Source organism: Fistularia commersonii, chromosome 8 (assembly GCF_037954325.1).
Source record: "Fistularia commersonii isolate RoL2024-O1a breed Wild chromosome 8, RoL_Fcom_v1.0, whole genome shotgun sequence".
NCBI classification, from domain to species: Eukaryota; Metazoa; Chordata; class Actinopteri; order Syngnathiformes; family Fistulariidae; genus Fistularia; species Fistularia commersonii.
Window position 1 is genome coordinate 19,880,683 of NC_141291.1, and position 25,764 is coordinate 19,906,446.

At 39.8% G+C, this 25,764-nt stretch overlaps 1 protein-coding gene and 1 non-coding gene across 2 annotated transcripts in view; both read left to right on the plus strand.

The window, feature by feature from the left end:
• The first annotated feature begins 31 nt into the window (after positions 1 to 31).
• On the plus strand, positions 32 to 103 carry trnaw-cca (transfer RNA tryptophan (anticodon CCA)). Its single transcript has one exon. It is a non-coding gene; the product is annotated as a tRNA-Trp (tRNA).
• A 4,275-nt stretch (positions 104 to 4,378) lies between these two features.
• LOC147232216 (partitioning defective 3 homolog) overlaps positions 4,379 to 25,764 on the plus strand; it is a 330,190-nt gene continuing 308,804 nt past the window's right edge. Inside the window, exon 1 of the mRNA XM_086151573.1 lies at positions 4,379 to 4,967. Coding sequence (XP_086007699.1) covers positions 4,848 to 4,967 — 120 coding nt within the window. The 5' untranslated portion in view covers positions 4,379 to 4,847. The remainder of the gene's footprint in view (positions 4,968 to 25,764) is intronic.

A 25,764-nucleotide genomic window follows, 5' to 3' on the forward strand; every position in this document is an offset into this window, starting at 1 on the left:
GAAATCCATGTTATCCGTCGCGTCGCGATGAGACCTCGTGGCGCAACGGTAGCGCGTCTGACTCCAGATCAGAAGGTTGCGTGTTCAAATCACGTCGGGGTCATTCTTTTTCTCAGGTTCATATTGTTATATGTTACATCTTCTGATTACCCTTTTTTATTTCAGTTTTTATTCTAGGATTGTGATGCTATTTGCATTGATTTGTGTTCGGGCAGAATTGGGCTTTTTCTTTTCTTAACTATGGGATTGATTCAAAAGCATACTTAAATGCTGTTTACTTCCTTTGATTTCAGGGAAAACCCGAAATCAAAAGAAGCACTGCTAAACATACATGGAAAGATTTTTCCTTCTGTATCCATCCGAAGGATGATCACCTATCTCCTAGAGAACAGATAGATCGACATCAAGTGCCAGACGGCAGGAGTCCCAGGTTTTCTAGGTGCGTAGAGTATGCCACAATGATCTGGGATCAGATCCAGAAAGTCAAGTACATGGTTTGGTTGGGGAACTGGTAATGCAGGCCCTGAAAATGAGTAAGATCGCCTCATCTACTGCAAGAAAGATGGATGGAAAGCCAATGCAGTCAGGTCTCTGGTCTCAGGTCTCAATGCAAACAGGTCTCTTCAAGAAGAACACACTTCAACTGCCACGACAATCCATCAGTAAGGGCTATATGCAAGAGAAGATGAAGCTGGTCCTCAAGCTAAGGAAGTCCACTGATCAGGCAGTAAGCCCCGGAAAAGACCAGGGTTCCTATGGGCTGGAAGCGGAATGCCCAAACAGAAGTTAAACAGGCTGTTAGCAGGCTGTAAGACCAAGAGGTCATATTGAGATTTTGTGGTGTTTGATTCGGTGTTATTACATGTGTGAGTTAAACAGCCTGATACCGAGGGTTAGGGTTAGGGTCGAGCACCTTGGTGGAATCTATTGCTGAATGAACTTCTGTGATAGGTCAGCATGTCATCTAGGGGGTGAAAGGTGTGATGAGTATTGCCCTCATCTTGGATAACATTCTCTTGCCAAAGAAATGTGATGATTAAAATCATAAATAATTATTATAGGAAAAATGTGATATATGTTTCACACTAAGACTCAAAAATCCTTCCATGCAAAAGTTTACATTCAATACCTGGACATAAAGAACACAAATACATCATTCCAGCATACATGATGCTGATGTGCACTTCTGTCTGAGCTTTTCTTTTTTAACAGAGGGTTTCAACATTTTTCAGACCAAGGACCCCCAAACGGACTGAGCCAAGATCCCCAACATTTTATTGTATAAAATGGTGTTTTATATTAAACTGGGCTTAGTGCCTCGCATAAGCATACCTTGTTATTGTTCATTTAATTCTAAGCCGTTCAAATAATACACAGCTTCATATATTCATGTTTTTATGTTAAGCATGGGGAAGGTGTGGCCATGCCATTGGCCTTCATAAAAATATCCTAATCTACTCACTACTTTATGTTGGTTTCATGTTATTGTGTATTTAAAGATGTTTAAATTTGCAGGGACACCCATATATTCTGTCTTGCTGCAACTAACCTTCATTCCTCTCCTTTCCAGAGCATACCTCTATCTCCTTAGATTTTCCTAAACCTGTCCTACTTCTGGAGACATATCCGGATTGAAATTTGAAAAGGTGTAGCCAAAATTCTCGGGATGTGAAGGCATGGAGAGAAATCTGTTGGTTCCTTTTTGCCTCCTTCTCCTCTGCTTTCCATGCCCTGCAACCTTACATACTAGCACAGAAACTGATGACCTGTTTCCACCTCAACCACTGACTCATCCAGTGGCATCAAGGGGATTATCAACACCCTCACCAACAGATCCCAGGGTTCTGGTGAACAATGTCCTCTCCAACACTCTTCACCTTCACTGGCTCACTGCAAGGCTGCATCCCGTCTCCTCAGCTCTTTGTCGTCTACAGTGACGACTGCAGGTCCACCCAAAAGGACTGCCACCTGGTGAAGTATGCCAACGACACCGTCCTCCTGTCCCAACTGTCTGGTCCCGCACTCCACCATGGCGCAGCCCTCCAAGTCTTCACGCTCTAGTGCGGAGCCTCCTGCCTGAGGTTGAATGTGGGCAAGACTGAAGTCATGGTCATTACATTCTCCAGTAGGTAGAGGCAACTGGCAAAGACACCACCATACACGGGGAGCCAGTTGAAATGGTGAAGGAGTGCAGTTACCTGGGCGCTATCTTCGACAACCTCCTGAAGTTCTCCTCCAACACTGAGGAGATCATCAGGAAATGTCACAAACGGCAGGATCTGCACAGGAAGGTGTGGTCATTTGAGGTCAGAGGCACAATCTCAACCACATTCTATTACGCCTTCATTGAGAATGTATTGACCTTCTCCTTCACCTGCTGGTTCCATTCCATCACCCAACATGACAGGAATTGCCTGGAATCCACCGCCTTGGTCTGCTCCAAAATACTTTGCCAACCTCTCAGACCTCTCTCCCGCTTCACATTCAATCAAATATAGAAACAGCCAAAAAGATCCTTGCAGATCAGTCCCACATCTCACACCCGGCTTTTGAGTGGCTCCCCTCTGGTTGCAGACTCCGCTGCTTGGTCTGCAAAACCCAGAGGAGAGGGGCAACCTTCGTCCCCAGAGCTGTCCAACTCCTCAATTTCCATCATCGCCATGGTAGTGTCCCCATGGCCGTGAGTGTAATTAATGCTATATGATATATTAATGGTCATGATATATTATTATATAAATGCAGAGCGAGTGAAACAATTTGTCCAATTTGTATAGTAATTTATTTTTATATACATAAATATAATTCTTTTTTCTTTTCTGTTTTTAAATTTTATTTTCTTTTATTTGAATTTATTTACTTTAATTTTATTCTTGATGTTCACAATTTTGATGCTGCTACCCCATGTGCCCCCCAATTGCCCCCCAGAGAACAAATAAAGTTTTCTGATTCTGGATCACATGGGCTGAGGCTCGGGTGGTGGTTACTGGGATCTGGTGTTGAGATATTTCTGAGTTGTACGGAGTGTGCCTACATGTCCGGTTTGAGTTAGCTGATCTGTCTTGGGATGGATCCCAATGCGGAATTGTATGTAGGTGAAAGGTTGTGCATAAGGACTCCTTGGTGTTCAGAGACTGTTCTTCCATTTGACAAAAATGACTTCTTTGACTCCTCTCTGGAACCATCTGTTTTAATCTGATCTGAATGCCGACATTGCTGTCGTCAAAGGAGTGGCCCTTATCCTTCACTTGTAGACGGAAGGCCAAGTGATGTCCTGAAGCGGATCATCCTTCTCTGTGCTCTGCCTTGTTGTAGCCTCTAGAGGGAGTACGAGATCAAGAGAGCATGTGAGTGAACTTCATCTCCAGACAGTCCAGTCACTGTTTTCCACGTATTTCTTGGACTGTTAATTTTTCAGTATTTGGGGCAGAGGTCTGCACTTTCCAGGTCCACACCGGGTTTTGTTTGTTCCAGCATGAGAGACTCATATCTTAGAACTCAGATTTTTTTTTGGGAGGGGAATCGAGTCAAATAAATTCAGCTATCTGAGGAGGATTATTACCTAATAAGCCTCAGCTTGTCCACTGGTGTGATACAGGGATTTTCTATTTTCCACTTGTGCTCATTCATTTGAAGTCTGTGGGGTCACACAGCATACAGCTGCAGGGAATGCTCTGCAGATATGGTGCAGCTTCTTTTTTTCTTTTATCAGTAAAGTAGGTCAGGATGTAGTTTTTCCTTTAGGCAGATTCATTATCCTGTATTGCAGTTTCATCATTTAATGGTATATGTTTAAAAATTGCCACAAACTCCAAAAAATAAAGTCAGTTTTTATTTATATCGCACCAACTCACAACATAGTTGCCGCGTGACCCTTCACACAGGGAGCAGTTCTGAGTGACACTTTGGATGACAAACTTATTTACAGAAACCCAACATTATGAAACCCAACTATGAGCAAGCAGTTGGTGTCAGTGGCGAGGGAAAAACTGCTGAAACATTGAAAAGATCCCAGCTCAATGTGGGCGGCCCTCTGCCTCGACTGGTTGGGGTAGAGAGCGAGAAGAACAGAGAGGGGTGTATGAGGGTTGGGACGGACAGCCACTACTAAAGCCACTAGTGCTTACACTTACATGGTAATACCTGGTATGATACAATAATAACATTAATAGTGATACAAGAAACAGCAATGGTTGATGGCTGGGGAGTGAGATCAATGCAGTACATCAAGCCACATCCCATGGGTCGGTATATTTCACAAGTACCTTTGACACATGTACTTATTAATCCAAGCAGTTTTTTTTAATCACACACACACACACACACACACACACACACACACACACACACACACACACACACACACACACACACACACAAATATACATATCCTATTGGGAAAATAGCAGATAATAAGCGGCCGATTACTTTGCTATCTTCAATGACTTTTGGAAAACGAGAATTCCAGTACCCAGATATTTATTGTCAATAGATAGTTTAGCTTTTTGCTGACGCAGCAGTGTCTGTGCCTGGGTGGATTTTGTCACGTGCACTTGAGGTGGACCCACGCGTAATTTCACGGGGAGCATTCCTGCAGCCTGCTCCAACATGCGGGCTAACTCCCAGCGTCAGTCCACTTGCGTGCACTCGCCGGGGAAGCGTTCAGTCGAGAAGTTTTCGTGTTAGTCAGCGCAGCGCGGAGAGGACGCCTCCCAGTCCCGCCGCCGGATCCGCCGCCTGGCGCGAAGACCACGTCACCCCGATCTCTCCAGGGATTACTTAGCGTCGGGGATGATTTTAACCCCCTGACGCACCTTTTCTCCCTTTTGGATTTAAGGCAGAGGTGGAGAATGAAAGTGACGGTGTGTTTCGGGAGGACCCGGGTGGTCGTTCCTTGCGGAGATGGGAATATTAAAGTTCGCAGCCTGATAGAACAAGCGGCCATGAGGTATAGGAAGGCCATCGCGAAGGTAAGGAGGCTGGGGCGCCTTTGCGCTTTTGTAACGTTTCGTACCCTCAGGAGTCCCAACATGGCGCTTTTTCTCTCGACTGGGACTGATCGAGAAACGAGAAGGCGAGAGCCGGCGGGCCAGGAATCCGTGGTCAGCGCTGGGGTCCGACGGGGGCGGGAAGGGGGTGCAGATGCTGCGAAGGGGGGTTCACCCTCCCCCGCCATCACCGGACGCACCGCGCGATATGTTCAAGATTTAATGGTGTAATCTGGTCCGATGTTTGGTCTCTCAATGAAAAGTTCAATATGTGACGAATCTGTTCCAAAGTTTGAAAGCGTGTGTCATGAAAACACACCGCGCTGTAAGCCAATATGTGTGTGCGCGTGCATGTGCGTCCTTAAACGTGCCAGTCTGCAATTTTGAATGTTCAATTTGAGTTATACTCAAATGCAAAATACTCAGGGCAGCAAAATACACACAACTGTATGTATGTATGTATGTATGTATGTATGTATGTATGAGTTGACACATAGGAGCAGCCTGTGTGTCAATAGGTAGTTTTATGGAAAATGTTTTGGCGGAAGATTTTTTCAAATCCAAAGGTGGACTCATTGTGTCCAGCTTTTAAAGCCTTTTGGTCAAAAACATGTTTTTCCTTCTGTTGCTGCAGTTCAATATTTGAGGTTCATTTAGAACTTTGACACCAGAGGCCGGTTTTCCCCATTCACCGCTGCAAGTTTGTTTATTTAAACCTAATTTATTAGCAGCAGGGCTCTGGGGAGGATTTGACATCAAAAATGCATTTGATGCCAATTCTTGACCAATATTCAGAAGACACAGTCGTGATGTGGAAGCTTTAATGTGGAAACTAGACTTCTAGAAGGAGGAATTTTCCGACAGCTCGACTGCACATTTACTGTGGACGTTTCAATGACGGGGGAAGAAGTTTGTTGCTTTAAGGATAGTAATGTGGTAATTACATGTTTTCTGCAAAATGGGAGGCACATGGTCATACATGTGTTTTTACGTGTGGTTTTTGGAACATTCATACAGGTGAATGAAAACAGGCCACTTTGCCAAACTGCAATGAGGCTTGACTGTCACCTTTCTTTTCCTATTGTGGTTATTAGTGGCTGTGCTTCAAACCCATTAAATTACTAATGGATGAATTAAGGTTTGTTACTGTTGCCATAGTGAGTGACAGTGCTTTCTCCACTTTGCCAGTGAAGGGTATTACCGTTGGAGTCACATTGCTGTCAGTCACGTCTCACTGTGTTACTTCTTGAACAACGTATTTTTTTCTCAAAAAGATACACAGTAACAGAGAGGTTTCGGTTTGATTTGGACAGATGAAACCTGTTCCAACCGAGAGCAACGGTTGTTTAGCTCTGCTGTAGTTTTGCCAGGGAAGAATGATTCCTCCTTAGACACACAATCACACATAGCCACCGCTTACAACCGCTTGTAGGTTTGAGCGTGGTTGAGCATGAATGGAGTCCACTGATCCTCACAGATATACTGTAAATGTCTAACCTCTTAAAAACAGGCCAACAGAGTGTAATTATTTAACATTTTCTGCAGATGTCATTTTGCCCCCTTTTAGTGTGGTGTGTAGCACAAACACTACACACCACAATAAGATTTGACAACTATGAACATTACTGTCCTTGCTAATAAATCATGGCTATTGTTAGATTATAAGACATTAATACACACATTTTGATGATACTTGTAACAATATGAACATAATTAGTTTTGAGAACTTTTTTTCTATTCCCTTTGATCATGCTCAACGTTTTTTACTTTCTGAAGCCACATGACTGACTAAAGTAATTGTGACTGCATAAAAAAGAAAATATTAATGTTCATAAATATTATTCCAGCTTCAGATTCAGTTATTGTGAAAAAAACTGTTGCACATGGTTAGCATAAAAATGGTTAACAGAAAAAAACTATTTTTGTCTTTAAAAAATTAACCAATCATTTCAGAAAAATATAAAAGAGAATTACAGGCAAGCTCATCATTTCAATGGCTAGATGACTGAGAATCTTCATAGACTTAATTGCAAAAAGTTTTCTTATGAGCATGAATTATTTAATTATCTATCAAAACATATGTTTAATGCTTGCTGTCAACAAGCCTCTTCTAAGATATTAATCTGGATATGCAGGCTATCAAGTCAAATTCATAACAAAAACATTAATATAAACTGTCAACAAATCCTTGGATCTGAAGTGATGTAGAAAATGCAGAATATACCTGAACACTGAAATGGTTCATCGGCGCTATTAATAGTATGTAAATTAGTTCTTTTTAAGTTACATATAGAACTTTTGCACTTTGCACTTTTTCGTGTTCTTCACGCCAGTACAAGATGTAACTGAAAACCACAGCTGATAAAGCTGATTCAGATTCTGAACATGTGATGAATAGATGTTCTCTGTTTGGTGGATTTTTGAAGTCAACAAAGTCATTGCATGGCTTAACTACAAGAGAGTAAATAGTGTTTTTCCAACAATGTCAAATTAAATTACATATTGAAGCTCATCGTTAAAGAACATGTGTAGTTAAAATCAGAACCACAATCAGAATCAAATATATTGATTCTGATATGTGATAAAATGCTCAGTGTCATAGTTGGTGTAGGTTCCTAGTATGGTATATGTTCCATATACCATATACCACTTTGGACAAATTACTAAAATTTGCCACTGTTTTAATCACTTGAAGGATGATTTAGATCCCTGTGGATTGTCCTTACATTGGTGCCCCCATGGCCCCAGGCTTTGTGGCCGTTGATCAGTTGAGGGTAGACAGACTGTTGAATATCTAATATACACTTGATGACATATGTATCTATGTTATGTATGTATTGTAGATCTTGGTGATCTTAATTAGCAGAACAGATCAGTCATAAAGAATCTGAGTACATCTTCAACTTTTTTTCAGGTGCTATACTGTAGTTGAAGAAAACCTCACTGTGAAGAGAGAGTGGGAAGTACAGCAGGAAAGGCTGTCAGTTACAGTTAGTTCACTGCACTCAGCGGCTGGGTGGTTATATAATGCTGTATATGAGTAGGAGGATTACAGATATGTGGGGAGATAATCATGTGAAGAGACTCTACAAGGCTGAGCTCAATAGGTCCTGAGGAATGATGGGATGTGGTGAGACTGATGGTAACTCAGTACAAGTCAAGTCTATGGTTCAGCTCTGGTCAAGCAGCAGTGATTCTAGAGTTCCTTTCTACCACAGCGGGGAACAAAGCATGATAGAGGAGAAGTGTGGACTCAGTGACCTCTTATTTGATGACTTTTTTTTATCTTCAATTGTATCTCGCTCTCTTCTGTCTCTCTCTTTCTCTCTCCCTGGCAGAGGAAAACCTATGGCAGTGCACAATTCTCAAGCAATTAAACTTTACTCGCACAGCCCAAACCGTGTTCATCACCCTTCCAGTACCCCCTTTCCTTCCACCTGTATCGAGCTTGACTCTTTCCAAGCCAGTATTTTCAAAAATACCCGTAGCCAGAAATAATGCCGTTGATAAAAGTGATTCTTTTTACCCTCTCTGATAAAACAAAACTGAAACACATTCTGGAAATCAAAAAAAGAGTCAAGTGTCTTGCACAAGTCACGACTATTTAGAAGTCTTGTGAAAAATATTTTTGCTTTCAGATAAAAAGCTGAGAAATGAGATGTTGAAAATTTGTAACTTTTTACGTTATAAATGAGAAAGACTGAGAAACTGAGCATGTGATCTTGCGCAATCTAAACTACTTGGCACTGAATTATCCCTCTTCATGATTTCGGTGGTAATGGAATATGTGTACTAGACCCAAAGTGATATTGCAAGAGTTATTGCTGCGACCAAACCCAACTTGAACTATTCTTGCCTTTTATAAGGCTCATTCAGCATGAATGAGCCTTATAATATGAAGTTCAACATGTTGGAGTGAACGCCTCTCTCAGGCCAGAGAAAAAAAATACTCCGGATCAATGTCATTCAGGTGATTTATTTAGAGATGTGTTCAACGCTAGTTCGTAGATGTGTATTATGAACAGTCCTTGGAGCCTTGCTGAATGCACGATCCCCCCAGTTGAAACTCTTTTTTTAATCCCAGTTCAAGTCTACTTGACATTCCTGCTCTCCTGGATCTATTTATTCAGGCCATCCACATCTTATCTCCAACTGATGATGATGACATGTTTCTCTGAATCAACATTTCATCATAACTTTGACAGTTTTCAAGTCTTTCCACACAATATTTCAATGAAAACGCAGCTTTCTAGAACACCACCATGTCATGGAACACTTTTGTCACAGTTGACAGATAACCCTGTCAATGTTTGGAGATAGTTAAAGATGCTTCATTTTTGTTTGGGTAAATTGAAGTCTAACTTTTTCGACCTCCTAGTGCATTGCTTCTGGACTACTTTCAAAAGCAAACCAAAGTAACAATATTTTTTGCAGAAATTAACTTTAACACTGGAAATGTGATGTGCATTTATTATCAAGATGAACATAAGTTCATTTATTTGAATTTTTGAATGCAGTAGGACCCTGTAGGATCTGAAAATCCAAATTCACCACTATAAGGACTGTCTAATGGTATCTACTGTCATGCTAATCCCTTAGAGTAATCTGACAAGCAAATAGAAGGATATATATTTGTTTTCTTTTTGTTTTCTTTTGTACCTTTGATAAAGAAATATTATGGGCTTGCAAATTAAATTCATGAAATGGTAGTGACTCCTGTGTATGTGTAATTCAAATAACACAGAAAGTAGCTGACAGTGACCATGTTGTTTTTGCTTTTGGGTTTTATCTTGTAAAAATGCTGCTTTCAGGAAGTTATTGGGTCAGAATAAACACAAGCATAACTACTGCAAGATACATTTGCGTTGGATATCTGAATATCATTTACCAGTAAAAGCCAGTCTAAAATCCCAAGAAGAAGAAGTGGCGCTGTTTGGGAAATCACACAGACAAAGAACCTGGTCAAATGTCATTCATTAACTGTAATACATCTGTTATATGTGGAATGTTGATTATACAACTTTTTGTTTTTTTTTGTCAGCAAAAAAGTATAGAGAAGTAAGACAGGATCAACCTCATCAGTATTCATGTGAACATTGGAGGAAATCTGAAAGTCACCACCTTTTGGTTGTGGTTTCCAAAAAGGAATAAAGAACTTTAGTGGTATGGATATGTGATAGCAAGTATTTGCTGTCAGTGTACCAACTGAATACAGCCTGCAGTTGTTGTGTTGGTTGGTGAGGTTTTTTCTCCCATTAGTGCCACCAAGGTCAATGATTATCTACCATGTAGTCCCCCCGCCCCCTCCAAACAGTGTCTCTGTTTAGGGGCAAGTAAAGATGGCCACAGTTCCAAGAATGCCTCTCAGGTCAGTGCACAGCTGCATAAAAGGTCTATATGTTGCAGAACAAAACACTATGGACTCTGATATTAAAGCAAAAAGCTTTGGTGCTGTATGCAAAGCCAGCAAAAATTATATATATATATATATATATATATATATATATATATATATATATATATATATATGTATATATAATATTAATCCAATGTTCGAGGTAGGGTGCCCAGGAGGATATCTCAGTTGTTAGGATTTCAAAGATAGAATATTATATATGATATTCCTTTAATCTTTAATCATTCCACAGTGGCAAAATGTCAATAATAAGATTCCCTTTATTCATGTGTTAAAATGCCGTCCTCCCCTTTCCCTCCTCCCCTTTCAAATATAATAGTCATCTCATAAGTCAAACTTCTGCAATAGATGTCTCACCATTATAAAATCTTTGTGATATCACAAATAACGTTCCAAGGAACACCCTTTGAAAATGAGGTTTATAATGAATACAGAATAAAACGATGCATTACTTAACAATCATCAAAACAACTCTGTAGTTTAAAATCCATCACCCTGAAGTCAAGCTTATATCTTCAACTAAAGTAACAAGAAGAAAAGAACATCTTTCAGTTTTGACTTGTTAAAGGGGGGGATCATTTGATTAGTTGACATTAGTGATATTAGTTTGTTATGAGAAGAGATTGTCTCAGACATGTTCATTCATTCATTCATTCATTCATTCATTCATTCATTCATTCATTCATTCATTCATTTGTTCTTTATCTACATCCATAGTAACACATATGGAGACGCTGAATGGTTAATTCCTTCATTTACGTGGTAATTTAGTGTCTCCAATGAACCTACTACATCTTTTTGGATTTTGGGGGGAAACTACAGAGCCCAGAAGAAAATAGTGCAGACACAGGGAGAACATGCACACTCCACACAGAAAGGCCCCAGAGTTGAACTTAAACCTGTTTCTACTGTACAACCCCCGGGGAAATTTTTTGTTACCCAACAGATCATAGGCTTTGTTTTCTTTTTCTTTTTTCTGCCAATGAAGATTATAGTCAGCAGATTTTCTTATTAATGTTGATTATTTTTGACACCAATTTCATGCTAAAGGACGGATGTGCATCTTTTAATGGTTGATACTATCAAGATTACCAAAAATCCTGATAGACACAAAAAGTATTGAGTTTCATGATATCGCTATCTTTGCATACTTTGTTTAGAATTAGATTCAAGGCATTTTAGGGTGCATTTTAGGGTGCATTTGAAATCAATGTCCCCTAAAGTGATCCAGAGTCTGCCATGATACAGATACAATCCGGGGTCATGCTCTGAATCCTTATTCCTTTGCATCCCCTCTCATCCCACTTAGTCTTCACCAATTTCACCTCTGACTTTTGCATTTATTATGACAGATTAGTCACTTACAAAAAAAATGGCTTGCTCATGGAAAGGTTAGTAGGCTTCTGTCATGTACATTCCGTTGACCTTAATATTAATCTACAGATCATGTTTGGGATTCAGAGGAATGATTCTCACCACAGCTGTAGTGGGCATGGCAAAAAAGACTATAATCGTCTTTTATACAAAACCATTCTGCTGCTTGTTATTTCACAGAGGCCATAGCATGTAGTCTGCATCCCTTGTTTGAGGGTTTATTGATTGTAGCCTGCCGTTATGTAACATTCTTCCTCTAATTTTGTGATAAATCCCCCTTCAAATGATTTTGCATGGGTTGAATGAACTTTATAAACATGTTACACAGTGAAAGGAGGTTGACTTAAGACCTTAGGCAGATATGTTAAATGCTTGAAACCTGCTTTGGATGGAAAGGCACTCTTAAAAATGGCAACATGTTGTCTACGTCTGTTTTGAAAGAGTGCAATGACTGGCCTTTGCATGTCTTAACAATGGCTCCCTGGCTTTTCCTCTTAAATTACACACCAACAGTACTTAAGCCCCACTTATGAAATCAGGAGGAAACCCCAAATCTGGTACTTTGGAAGGAAAGAGGTCTTTCTGAAGCGTTTATAGATTTCATTTGAAGTTATAAAATCACTTCTTTGAGGCAGAGCTTTTTCTGAAGGCAGAAATAGTCACTTTTTTCACTTGCAATTCAGTTGAGGTTAAAAAAAGCTTTGTAGCTTTGCAAACTTAATGGTTTGAAAAATATGAATAATATAATCAATGCAAACACTGACAAGGTTTCACGCTTTTCCTTTTGTACTTTTGTAGAATAAAGGGGGCTCTTTTGATCTGAGCTCAGTCCTCTCTTATCTTTCACTTGTTTTTGTTTTCAGAGTCATACAAACATGGGTTTTGCATGCCATTGACAACACCACCTCAAGATTTCTGCACTGAAAGCAGCTTTTGTTTACAGACCTATAGTTTATTTTTTGTGTTAGTGTTGCAAGTTCAGTGCTTGGCATTTAGTGTATTTTTTTTCCTGAATGGATGAACGGCTGGACCGAACTCCTGTGGTTGTGGGAGGAAAACTGGCTTTACATGCAGCCCCCCCACAGCCATTGAGTGAGTTTGCTTTTGTTATAATGTATTAAATTCACTTGTCCATGAGATTTTGCTGGCCACAATGATGACTTAATTACATCTAAAACTATCCTAGTTGGAATGCTGGAGATACATTCAAAATGTAGCCAAACTATATTGTTCTAGTCAATCCAGCGATGTGGTAAATGTGTGTAGAACTGCATTATGAAGTGCGTGAAATGTTTCTTGTTTTTCTCAATCCATGTCTGTGTCAGATGACAATTCTTGCCTCCAGCTGGATCCAAGTAGGAGCAAGTTATAGCAGAGGACAACTATGTTGTTTGTGGTGTTTCGACATGCAGGCCATGCCAGGCGCTCTTGGGTGTGATCCACTGTTTTGTCAACAATTTATTTCTGTGACTATGACTGGAGATACAGCCCCTCACAAACAGGAAGATATTCAGTTAGGAACCCTTTTCTTTCTTCTTTTTGATATACTATCAAACTACATCCTTTAGGGCACCAGTTATCTTTACCCACAACTGCGTTGCATTTTGATGACACCAATAACACAGGTGGAACTAATAGATACTGGGATGAGTCTGTTCCAGCTCACAAGAACAGTGAGTAAGTGTGCACATGCAGTGTGGCTTGTGGCCAAATTGAAGCCTTACACCAAAAGATTTCATGGTCGCAGAAGAAAAGCTGAAAGTCAGAAGTAAATTTCAGGAGTCTTACCGGAGTCACAGCGTGCTCCTGTCATCTTGATTGTTAAGTATAAGGCGGTAATCTGAGCTGTTTTAGATGAATTGTTGTAATCTTGGGTTTACGACAATATCCAAAGTGTTTGATATTATCGCAAGTCTTTCAGTCTTTATGGTGACGTAACACAATGAACAACCCGTGGATGAGCTCTAACAGAACTGGAAAAAGGAAACCTGGGAGACAAACAATCACCAGAGCAGTATTGGTGGCAGAGATAGTCTTTGTTGGCAGTGTGCATGAACGGGAATGGCGAAGTACATCCCGATTAATATGGACTGTCTAGAAGCGGATGGTGGGGAGAATGGCCCTGCTTGTATGATGTCACGTATCCAAAGTATCATGACCGAGAGGAGAAGGAAAAGCATTGGACTGAATTAGCAGAGGCTCAGCAAATACCTGGTAAAAACATTGCTTGGTGGGAAAAATTGCTGAAAGACTCTAGTTGTAGTCTAGTAAGAATAAGAATAAGAACAACTTTATTCATCCCAAAGGAAATTGTTGAGAACAACACTAAATAGTGACCCTGTATGAATCATAGTCTTTATAAAATTTCAATCTCAGACTAGGCTGGGACAAAAGAACTCTAAAAATTTGTCATTGGATGTGAGCAGGTATGAGATGATAGTTTTCAACGAGGTTTCAACAAGCATTCTAATGTATGGATAGCATAAAATGGAAATTTGTTCCGGTTCCCTTGAACATCCTAGATTAGTAGCTCTTGGAAAGCGAAATTATGACAATTTGATGTCTAGATTTGGTCAGACAGATTTGGTTGTTTCTGTGCATATGCATTAGTAATCTGCTCATTGGAGGCTCAAACATACCTATACAGACTACCTGTACATATCAACTGCTGTACATATCAACTGCAATTGCTCTTTCATTATTATTGTCATGAATATTGAACCAATTTGACTTTCACAAGCCCATTCATGTAAGATTGGAGAATCTGTATTAAGTAATGCTTTCAAAAAATGGACAAAGAACAGCTTTCTTTGGTTATACAAACTATCTCAAAATTTGTGTTGTGTTGTGCTTTTTGGATAAAGAGTATAAAACTGACCATTCAAAATGCTCTGAAACTGGTTCAGTGAGATGTCACTGACCTGGTAGGATATGGGAGCTCATTACAGTGTGATTATGCAAGCATACTTATATTAGTCTGAACTTTCAAGAATTTTAAATCTAATCCAAACCAACAAAACCCGAGGCATGTTCAGGGGTGATTTTCAAAATGTTACAATTGTATTGGCATTGGAGACACTTCTCCTACTTGACAGAAGCATTACTGTTACTCCTTGCTGCCATGTAAATGTACCATATATACACAGTATGAAACAGTCCAAAAGATAATACAGAAAAACAAAACAAAAAGAAAAACATTGTGGTTTATTTGTGCATTAGATAACTCGTGCCACATCAGGAACGATTATTAAAATAGTCTTTATGTATGTAAATGGTTGCTTGCTGCAAGTAAAACTTTGACCACCACATGATTTTCTTTGATGAGATCTGCCTGGCCTCTGACAAGAGAAGAAACTGAGAATGGAATAATGCTTTTCCTGTGTATGTCCATTCTGCTGATATGTGAATAAAAAAATAGAAAGATAGAAACACATAGATCAGTTTTTGTCAGCTGCATTGCTGGATCCCTGTATACAGCTGCAAAACAGCTGGTGGGTGTGTTTTCCACTAATGCTAACAGTTGGTACCATTAAAGTTTATAGCCAATTGCTTTATCACTGCCTCACATTGCTTCTTATACAATCAAAGCCGTCACAAAAAACACTTTTGCAGTTTAGACTTGCAGTTTACCATTTTTTCTCGCTATGTGACTTAAAATTCCAAAGTCTAGTAGAAATTCACGTAATTGGCAACATTGTGTTTGTATCAATGCCATTTCTATTTTCCTCTCATGCTCATGACATTTATTGGTCTCCTGGAAGCTCCATGTCATTTTCATGGTGATTTGACATCCTCACATGCATTTAAACATATTAAAAGAGCAATGGTGTAAGGGCACCTGTGCCATTCCAAATCCTTTTAAATTAGTAAAGCAGACCGTTCAGGTCTTGCAGATACTTGTAGACACTTCTCCATACACTCCACCCTTCCTGTGCTCGTTTCCACATTTCTCGTTGCTCTGAACAGTCGACAGGAAAATATTTAAACCTCTTGCACCTTCCTTACCTTGCATCCTCACTATTTCACCAGGTTCCTTTTCATTTACACAGATGCACTCTGACCTACTGTGACTCACCCTTATTCCTCTTCTCTCCAGACCATACTTTTGTATCCAACTCTCCAAGTTCTCTTCCACCTAGTCTTGCTATAGATCACAATATTGTCAGGAAACGTCATCGTTGTCAGAGACTCCTGTCTGACCCCATTTGTCGGCCTGTCCAACACCATCGTGAATAAGAAGGGGCTCGGGGCAGATCCATGACGCAGTCCCAGCTCCACCTGGAACCTATCTGTGACTTCTACTGCACATTTAACCTCTGTCAGGCTACCCTCACACATGCCTTTGGTTACTCTAACATGATTCTGTGCGACTCCAAACTTCCTCATGCTATTCCACAGTTCCTCCCTTAGCACCCTGTTGTACCCTTTCTCCAAATGTCATTCCCTCCTGTTCCTTCAATTCGGAACAGGACTATTTAATACAAATGAAAAAATCAGGTGTCAAACAAACCGTTTTCAGCTGAGGAAATAACATCTTATGTATTTGTCTATCCAAATTGAGTTCTGAAAGTTTACGAAAGAAAATGTCCTTTCACAATTTTAACTACTGTACTGTATTATCCCAAATGACACTCTGCTTTACTGTGTACATAGAAATTGATCATTACAGCATGTATTGTTCAGTATAATGAGCTATAATGAGATTTTTGAGGACAGCTGCCTAGTTCCTGTTTGACTTCTGCTGGTCTAGGACTACCAGACTATCAGACACCGATATTTGAATTGTTTTAATTCATACTCACAAATGCACCTCCCCTTTTATTCGTGTGTCAGAGAGATGTGCCTTATACATTAACATGTATTATTCTCCATATCATTAGATTAGAGTTTAATCTCTTTAGATAATAAAGCCAACAACAAAAAATGTGAATTTATCACAAGAAGCTGTTTACCAATAAGGTGTCATGTTGTACTTTTAAAAGTGTGGTGGATACACTGGGAGAAGTAGGAAAGACAGAGATCGCAGAAGACACATTACACTCAGATGAATGATCAAACCATGTTTAGTGGTTGTCATGACACATTCTTAATCAGTACTGTTTTTTTCATGTTACTAACTGAACTCATGCTCATTTTGCATGTTTATTAAATTTTCAAGGCTGATTATTGCAGTTTAGCATCTGTCTCCATTACAGCATATTGTAAATATATTTTCACAGCACTCAAAAAAAAACAACCTTACAAATCCAAGCTTTAACTGATATCATTAAACTATGATGGCTACTAAAAACTTGAACAGACATATACAGTGGGGCAAGAAAGTATTTAGTCAGCCACCAATTGTGCAAGTTCTCTCTAAAAAGACGAGAGAGGACAGTAATCTTCATCATAAGTACACTTCAACTATGAAAGACAGAGTGAGAAAAAAAATCCAGAAAATCACATTGTTTGATTTTTATTAGATTTATTTGCAAATTATGGTGGAAAATATGTATTTGGTCAGCAACAAAAGTTCATTACACTACTTTCTTATATACCCTTTGTTGGCAATGACAGAGGCCAAATGTTTTCTGTCAGTCTTCACAAGGTTTTCACACACTGTTGCTAGTAATTTGGCCCATTCCTCCATGCAGATTTCCTTTCGAGCAGTAATATTTTGGGACTGGTGCTGCACAACACAGGCTTTCAACTCCCTCCAAAAATTTCCTGTGGGGTTGAGATCTGGAGACGGGCCAGGCCACTCCAGAGCCTTGAAATGCTTCTTACGTAGCCACTCCTTCATTGGTGTGTTTGGGATCATTGTCATGCTGAAAGACCCAGCCACATTTCATCTTCAATGCCCTTGCTGATGGAAGGAGGTTTTCTCTCAAAATCTCACAATACATAGCCCTGTATTTTCTTTACTTTATACAGATCAGTCGTTCTGGTCCCTTTGCAGAAAAAAAGCCCCAAAGCATGTTGTTTCCACCCTCATTGCCACCCCATACCTTCACAGTAGGTATGGTGCTATGTGGATGCAACTCAGCATTCTTTCTCCTCCAAACACAAGTTGAGCTTGTACCAGAAAGTTCTATTTTGGTTTCATCTGACCATAGGACATTCTCCCAATCCTCTTCTGGATCATTCAAATGCTCTCTAGCAAACTTCATACGGGCCTGGACATGTACTGGCTTAAGCATGGGGAGTCCCTGGCAGCGTAGTGTGTTCGTGATGGTAGCCTTTGTTACTTTGGTCCCAGCTCTCTGCAGGTCATTCACTAGGTCCCCCCGTATGGTTTTGGGATTTTTGATCACTGATTTTGTGATCATTTTGACCCCACGGGGCGAGATCTTGCGTGGAGCCCTAGATCGAGGGAGATTACAAGTGGTCTTGTATGTCTTCCATTGTCTAATAATCGATAATCGCTCCCACAGTTGATTTCTTCACACCAAGCTGCATACCTATTCGCAGAGTCAGTCTTCCCAGCCTAGTGCAGGTCTACAGTTTGGTTTCTGATGTCCTTTGACAGCTCTTTGGAGTGTGACTGTTTGAGGTTGTGGAAAGGTGTCTTTTATACTGATAACCAGATCAAACAGGTGCCATTAATACAAGTAACATGTGGAGGACAGAGGAGCCTTTTAATGAAGTTACAGGTCCGTGAGAGCCTGAGATCTTGCTTGTTTATAGGCGACCAAATACTTATTTTACAGAGGAATTCACCAATTGATTAGTTAAAAATCCTACAATGTAATTTCATGGATTCTTTCCCCCACATACTGCCTCTCATAGTTGACTTGTACCCATGATGAAGATTACAGGCCTGTCATCTTTCAGTGGGAGAACTTGCACAATTGGTGGCTGACTAAATACTTTTTTGCCCCACCTGAAAATCTTTTTGTGGCACTCCTGAATTACTTTGGACTTTCAATATACAACTATGACAAATTTCAAAGCATAAATTAAACCTACTTCAAAATCTTTAGATGAGAAAGACTGATACTTGGAAAAAAAATTGGGTTGATTGGTAAATGATTATCCTTATGGCACAAGTAATCCACTTCATACTTGGATTCAAGTATGCACCAAGATGCACCACAAAGCAACGTAATGATCTGATGAGAATATACTTAATTTGGATATGTTTCTCATCTTCATTTTAAATTTAAACTACTTTTCACCTTAGGTAATTTCTGTATCTATTATTCATTTACACTTCAGTGCTAATTAAGCATACAGAACTGAATGATTTTTTTATGCTGTTGGATGAGGATTAGCCATATTAATTCATATGATTCACAAAACAGTCATGTGCCACAAAAAGGAGGCAGTTGGCATCCAAACTGCATTTCTATTAATCAGACATAGTAGTTATAAAGAAGAGCCTGTTGGTCTGAAATCTATTATGCCACTTAATGGTATCAGTTTTCTGATTGCACTTCAGCATTTCCATTGCCAATTAACTCAACAATCTCTCCCCACTGTTGGTCATGATCGTTCGATTCTTTTACCTTTGACATAACTTCATCTCCCCTTTTTTCTGTAAGCAAATACTGTCATTACTGTCATTGATACCATTTAGGTTACCCCCTACACACACACACAAGAAAAAAATAGTCGAGGCTGACTGTTTTGTTTTTTATGAGATTATCTTGTGATAATTTAGGATCTTAAGTATTTCTCTGACCCTAGGAATAAAACCTTGAAAACAACAACAACATTTAATTTTTGACTGACACAGACTTTGCAGATGCATGGTAAAGTCATCTCATGAGATTTTGATGGCTGACATAAGGATTTGGAAAAACATGGTTGATTAATATGTAAAGTTGTGGATTTTTCTGGCTTCCGCGCAACCATTTTTTTTTCTTTTTTGGGCCATACAACATGTTAAGAGATGATTAATCTTTGCATGGATGGAAATTAATTTCAAATGGGGTCACTTAGCACTGACTAATAAATTGCAGCAGAATGGCTATATTCAAATGTCAAATATACATTTATCTCGACCTGTCTGTCCATCCAATTTAATTTCCAAATATTTAGGTACATCAAAGTAAAATTGTCTTATCTTTCCTCATGAGTTTCTCACTTTGATGACAAACTCATGAGGAAAGAAAAGACAATGTTATGATTTTCGATGATAAAATTATGAAATCTGTTGGTTTTTTACCAGTCTGTCTGAGACTTGTGAGTATTCTGTTTTGTTATATGCAACACAATGACAAGTGATACTTAGGAGTAATTTAATCTTGGTTTCTGAAGGACCCACAAATAGTACCTCTCATAATAGAAATGATTTTTGGCTGCTATCCTGCTCAATATGTGCTATCGTTTTCCAACCACAGCTAAAGGACATAACAAAACCATGAGGAATCGTGATTGGCCTATCATGTACCAGCAACATATGGTTTTCAGTTCATCTCTTTTGGAGTTTGAATTTCCAATGGCAGGAAAACAATCTCACACCCTGTGATTAGACATGTAATCATTGAGAGAATGAAAGCATGTGTCTGCAATCACATCCTTCTATTTCTGAAATGTACACTAAAAATGAGAGTGCTGTTTTATAGGCCTATCACAGAGGCAATGAAAATATACTAGTTGCATTACATTTAAACTGTAGTAATGACAAGAAGAGAAAATCAAGTTTAGATGTATTAGCTGCCATATGTATAGAGGTACTCACACACGCGTGCACATATGCACACACACACACAAAAACACACACACATGCACGTTCACAAATAGACACATACCTGAAGTGTTGCATTTTTCTACTCTTTGCGAGGGTTTGTTCACATCTCTGTCAGTACAAGCAGATAATGGACACATTTTATTTTATTTCATGGACACTAGCTGATTATTTAACTGATTCACATGACACAACCAAGTTTGGTGTCTGTTTTTACTTTGACAAATCAAGACCTCTGAGGAAGTATTGGTTTGAGGACAAGGAAACAAGATTCGTCCTCCCTGTTTTCAGTATTGATATAACTCATGATACTTGCCTTCATGTTTCAGATAACGTGTTACCAGACTCTGGTGAGGAACAGCTTGCTGCTTTTGGAGCAATATCTTGCTGTTTTTGAATTAAAGATTTCAAATATGTCTCTTTTTAGATTATTTCTCTCACAGTTTTGATTCACTCAGTTTTGTTTTTAAGGAAGATTTTTAGCAAGTCTTTGCCTTCCTTACACTTTCAGCAAATGATTGTTATTTGATAAACATGATAATGTCTGTTCTCTCATGGCATGTTGCAATCCCCCATGCAAGGCAATTTTTCATAGAGGTTTTCTTAAATAAAAAAAACTGTTCAACCAAAGAAAAAGTACCCCAAAACATAACATGACTGTGATCAAAATCTTAATGCTATAAGTAAAACTGCACATCATAAATTTGGATATAAAGAATCATATATCAGATAGCATTCAACAGTTGTAATATTCCAGTCTTAACATGTGGTTTCTTGAATTACAAAATATTTGCTCAGGGGAATCTGTATAAACCAATGACATGTACACTTTATCTCACACATGCTGAACTTCCTAACTAATTGTGGTTTGCTTTGGTGTTTGGCTTGTGTTATGAGCATCTATGACATCAGTTTGTTAGTGTGTGCACATTTCTGAATGATCTGGTTCAGCGGGTTTCTCACTGTCAGCTTCAACAAAGCTGACAGAGAGAGCACCAATATTCCTGAAATGATAAAAAAAGTACAGACACATCATCTTTTTGACATCTGCATGGTGTTACCAGATGTATTATCATTATTGCATTTGGAGGATACTTTTGTCTTCAAAACAATGTGTGATAGCCAAAATATGATAATGCATGAAAATTTTGTGACACTTTGTATTTTTAGGTGTGTTCCAGCCTGTTTACCTGCATCTGTTCTTTTGCATGTGATTCTCCATATACAATGATTTGATGTATTCTTTGCTGATCATATTCCAGTAATAATCAGCATGATTCACACTAAAGTCTTCAGATGTAAAGTATTGTGATGCGCAACCTTCATATTTAGAGTCAAGCAAGGTCATTCTCTGTCTAAGCATGCAAGGGGAGTGAGCGTTTTGAAAACACCCAAGGGCTAGTTTTGTGCTTTCTTTAGAAAGCAAAACAAAACAAAACAAAAAAAACTTTAAATGGGCAGATTTGGCCTGGCCTTTTCCAAGGGATCAATTTAGGGTAGTTACTGGTAGCCTTTTTTAGCCAAGATCTAAGAACAGAGCATCCACCTTTTCACTCCATCTGCTCTGATGTTTCTGCATAAGCTTCAGAATGTCAACAATGACTTTAAAACTCTTCAGAGCAGTCCAATGAAACACAGGGCAGAAGAAAGGTGATGCAAGTGGGAATGGTGAGTAAACCTCTCTTGTGTCAGTCATTACCTTTTGAATTGGTTCACGGCAGTTGTAGTTTAGCTGTGTTCACTATATTATGGCACATTAGTTAGAAAATTAGAAAATTGTGACTTCTGCTGGGACCCTTGTGGACTGATATATGATGTGGTTCTGTAGAAGTCTTTGACTACTTGGTCCTGAAATGATCTATAGGTGGTGTATGCGGTTGTGTGTGTGTGTGTGTGTGTGTGCGTGCGTGCGTGCGTGCGTGCGTGCGTGCGTGCGTGTGTGTGTGTTCATTCTTATTCTCTAAGGAGGGAGCATATCCCTGATTAAGTAATAATTTAAATGAGCATGCTATATTCAACCTTGCAGCAAAGCCTCCAGTGTTTTCTCAACACATCTTGTATTCTCTCTCAACCTTATTCCTCTTCCTTACTTTTTTGTTATCTCATCTACCAAGTCTTTTTTTATTTTACCTAGTCTACCTTCCTCATTCACATACTCTCATTGTTTCCTGTCTCTGATTCTGCTTGTTTATTCTTGTTACCAAAATACTGTATCTTTTGAACTCCTTGGAAGAAGTGGTATTCTTGCTCAATACTCTTGATACATGATCATGTTGAGACATGAGTATAAAGTGTTGCAATATGTTGAGACATTGTCATGGTTGAAGGATTGCATCATGTGTGTTCTCCCACATGAGAAAGTGGGAAAGAACAGACATTTTTGGTGACAGAGGGAGGACAAGTGGCTGAAGTGGTGCTGACTGAAGATATGAGAGTCAGCAATGTCCACTGTTTCCATTTTAATATGATTCTGCCAAGGAGGATTGTGTGTTTGAACTTCAACAACCACCCCCTTTTAAATGCAGTTTGTGAATTGCCTTTGGGTATATATCCTCATCGCAGAAATATTGGTTGCAAGGGGGGCCACAATCAGACAAGACCGGTCCTATTTTTAAGAGTAGGGAATTCAAGGACACTACTTGTGTCGCCATTGAGAGAGAGTGGTATGTTCCTTCACATCTAACATATATGTAAGAACCAAAACATTGGAATCACAAGGGACTTTGACAGTTGGTGCCTGACTTCAAGTCATGGAACAACAGATGAGTGACTCAGTCAACCTTTGTGTTCTGTTTGTAATCCTGAAATATGAATAGACATAAGCATAGGAGTTTGTCTTACGTTTTGATCTGTGTCAGGACCTAAATGCTGCACCGAGAAAGAGGGTTACAAAAAAAAAAACAAGTCCAGTAGCAGATGAACAGTTACTCGAAAAACAGGTGAGGGTAGGAATGGGAGGCCAGGTAGGGGGGTGTGGTAGGCCGTAAGCGGACAAACAGTTCTTCGAGGTATAGGGATGAATGAGGATACGTAGGAACTAACGGTGGTTAGGTGCTTCACACTCCAGTCTCTGTTCACTTGCCTCTGGTCTCTGTTCTCTGGACTCTGGTCCCTGGTTTCCGGCGCTTGTCAGGACGCATACAAGAGACATAAGGGTTGCGTGAACAATGACCCAGCACACATTGAAACTGAGGGTCTCGCTTTTGAGTCCTCACTGATTGCTGCTGATTTGTGGCAGCCATGCATTCTAAATGCACGGCAGACATGAGGCAAACCCTAACAAATTGGCCATATCCTTCTGTCATTTTTCTGTCATATTTCAATTCTGTAATGTAAACCATAATACAGCCAAGTAGTCTCAGTAACTTGATTCTGTCAAGCCAGGTTGAGTCCACATGTTTCATTTGCCTTGGACGTAAATCATACATAATCACAATGACTTTGACTGTGTATTTTCAGATAACTTTTTGTTATGTTTGTTAGAACATTTTTTATCCAATTAACACATGTTGCTTCCAATTATATACATCTTTTACTGGTCTCTAATCAATAATTTGCATGCTGCTGAAAGGTTAGATTATTAATTATTATAGATTATAAAGCAGGCCTGGCCAACCTGTGGCTCCCAAGCCACATGCAGCTCTTATGTTCATGTCGAATTTTGTGTTTGTGTATTTTACTTGTGCAATTGTGTGCCCCTCCAGCGTTCTCCATGTACAGCAAAAAAAGAAAAAGAACACACAAACACAAAAAACAAAAATCGACATGAACGTAAGGGCTGCATGTGGCTTGGGAGCCACAGGTTGGCCAGGCCTGGTATAAAGCTTTATTATCTAAGCAAGCTTTGGGGAAACGCACAGACACTCTGTTGACCCAGAGCATTTGTACATTTGCTCTTGGTCCTATGTCATGGTTTAGCTGTTGTTTTGACTTCAGGACAGTAAAAGAACTTTTATTTACTCTTTACTATGAAGAACTCTTCAGTAAACATACAGGTAGGTTGAAATTGCTGCTGGGCATCTCTGCCTGTTGCACCTTCAGCAGAACCCTTGGATCGGCTGCAAGGACACCAGCTGCAGGGTCATCAGCCGGGGACCAAGAATGTCAAAGTTTTACCACTTTAATCCTGGAACGTCTCTTGGGCAGGGATAGGGATGTCACTCCCTGCAGCTGATTGATGTTACCCCCTGCAGCTTTTGTTGAGATTATTTGTTCTTTCCTCAGCAGCTGTCCCTCCTCCTCAACCAGAGCCAAAAGCTGCCTTTCTCTATCTCCTCTGCCAGCTCTTTACCTGCTTTCTACAGCGTCCCTCTGGTCACTCTTGCGTCCCTCAAGAGGTGCATGGTCAAAAGCAGTTCAAAGCCTCTGGATTCCACCTTAACAAACTAGATGTTGGTCTTCCAACCCGCCACCCAACACTGGACAACCAGCTCAGGATCTTTGGCCTTCTTCTGCTTGAAGGCAACCTCAATCCAGCCTGGTCTTCAATGGCATATAACTCTTACAGGTGGATTGTAGTGGTAGTTGCAGTGTGTTCTTACCAAACACGCCTGTTTTGAAGAGGCACCGTGGCAGCCCCAGCTACTTTTGAATGAATGAGTTGGCTTTTCTGTCCATTGCCCTAGCGGTGGATGAGGAGATCTCATGCATTTTCAGTGGCCACATTATTGTCCTACAGAGGGTGAAATGGTAGCACCAGACCTTTTACTTCTAAAGAAGTTTGTTTTTGCCGATCCTTGCCAGGCCCTCTGTTAGCTGCGTCATGACAGTCCTCTCCATCCGTTCCTTTCCTCTGTCCCTCCCCATCCTTTTTTTTAGCAAACAAGCTGTATATGGTGCTGTCTGGAGGCTAGTGACATCAGCCATGTTGTTCCCTATGGGGTAGCCTCTGACCAGATGGTAGTTTGATCCCTCCAATCATTTGTCTTGCTCCAATGAGGATTACTTCAAAGGCTGCCACGATCAAGATTGGAGAAATGGCACACCCTATTGTGATTCCTATTTGAATCTGCGGCTCCCCGGTGATGAACTCTACAAGAATAGAGAGGGAATAGCATTGACAGGTGCCGGAATTTTGATGGAACGATGGAGAGAACTTTAAAGAGTTGATTAATGAGAAAAATAAAAAAAAGATGGATATGTATTAGGATACATGACCATTGTGGATCAGTAAGTAGCAGAGATTAGAAAAGTAGTAGTAAATTGAGGAGGGCATTTGAGAAGATGAATAGTGGAAAGGAAATTGGTCCTGATGATTTACCTGCGGGGGTCTAGAAGTGTCAAGGAGAGATGGCAGTGGAGTTTTTGACTAGATCATT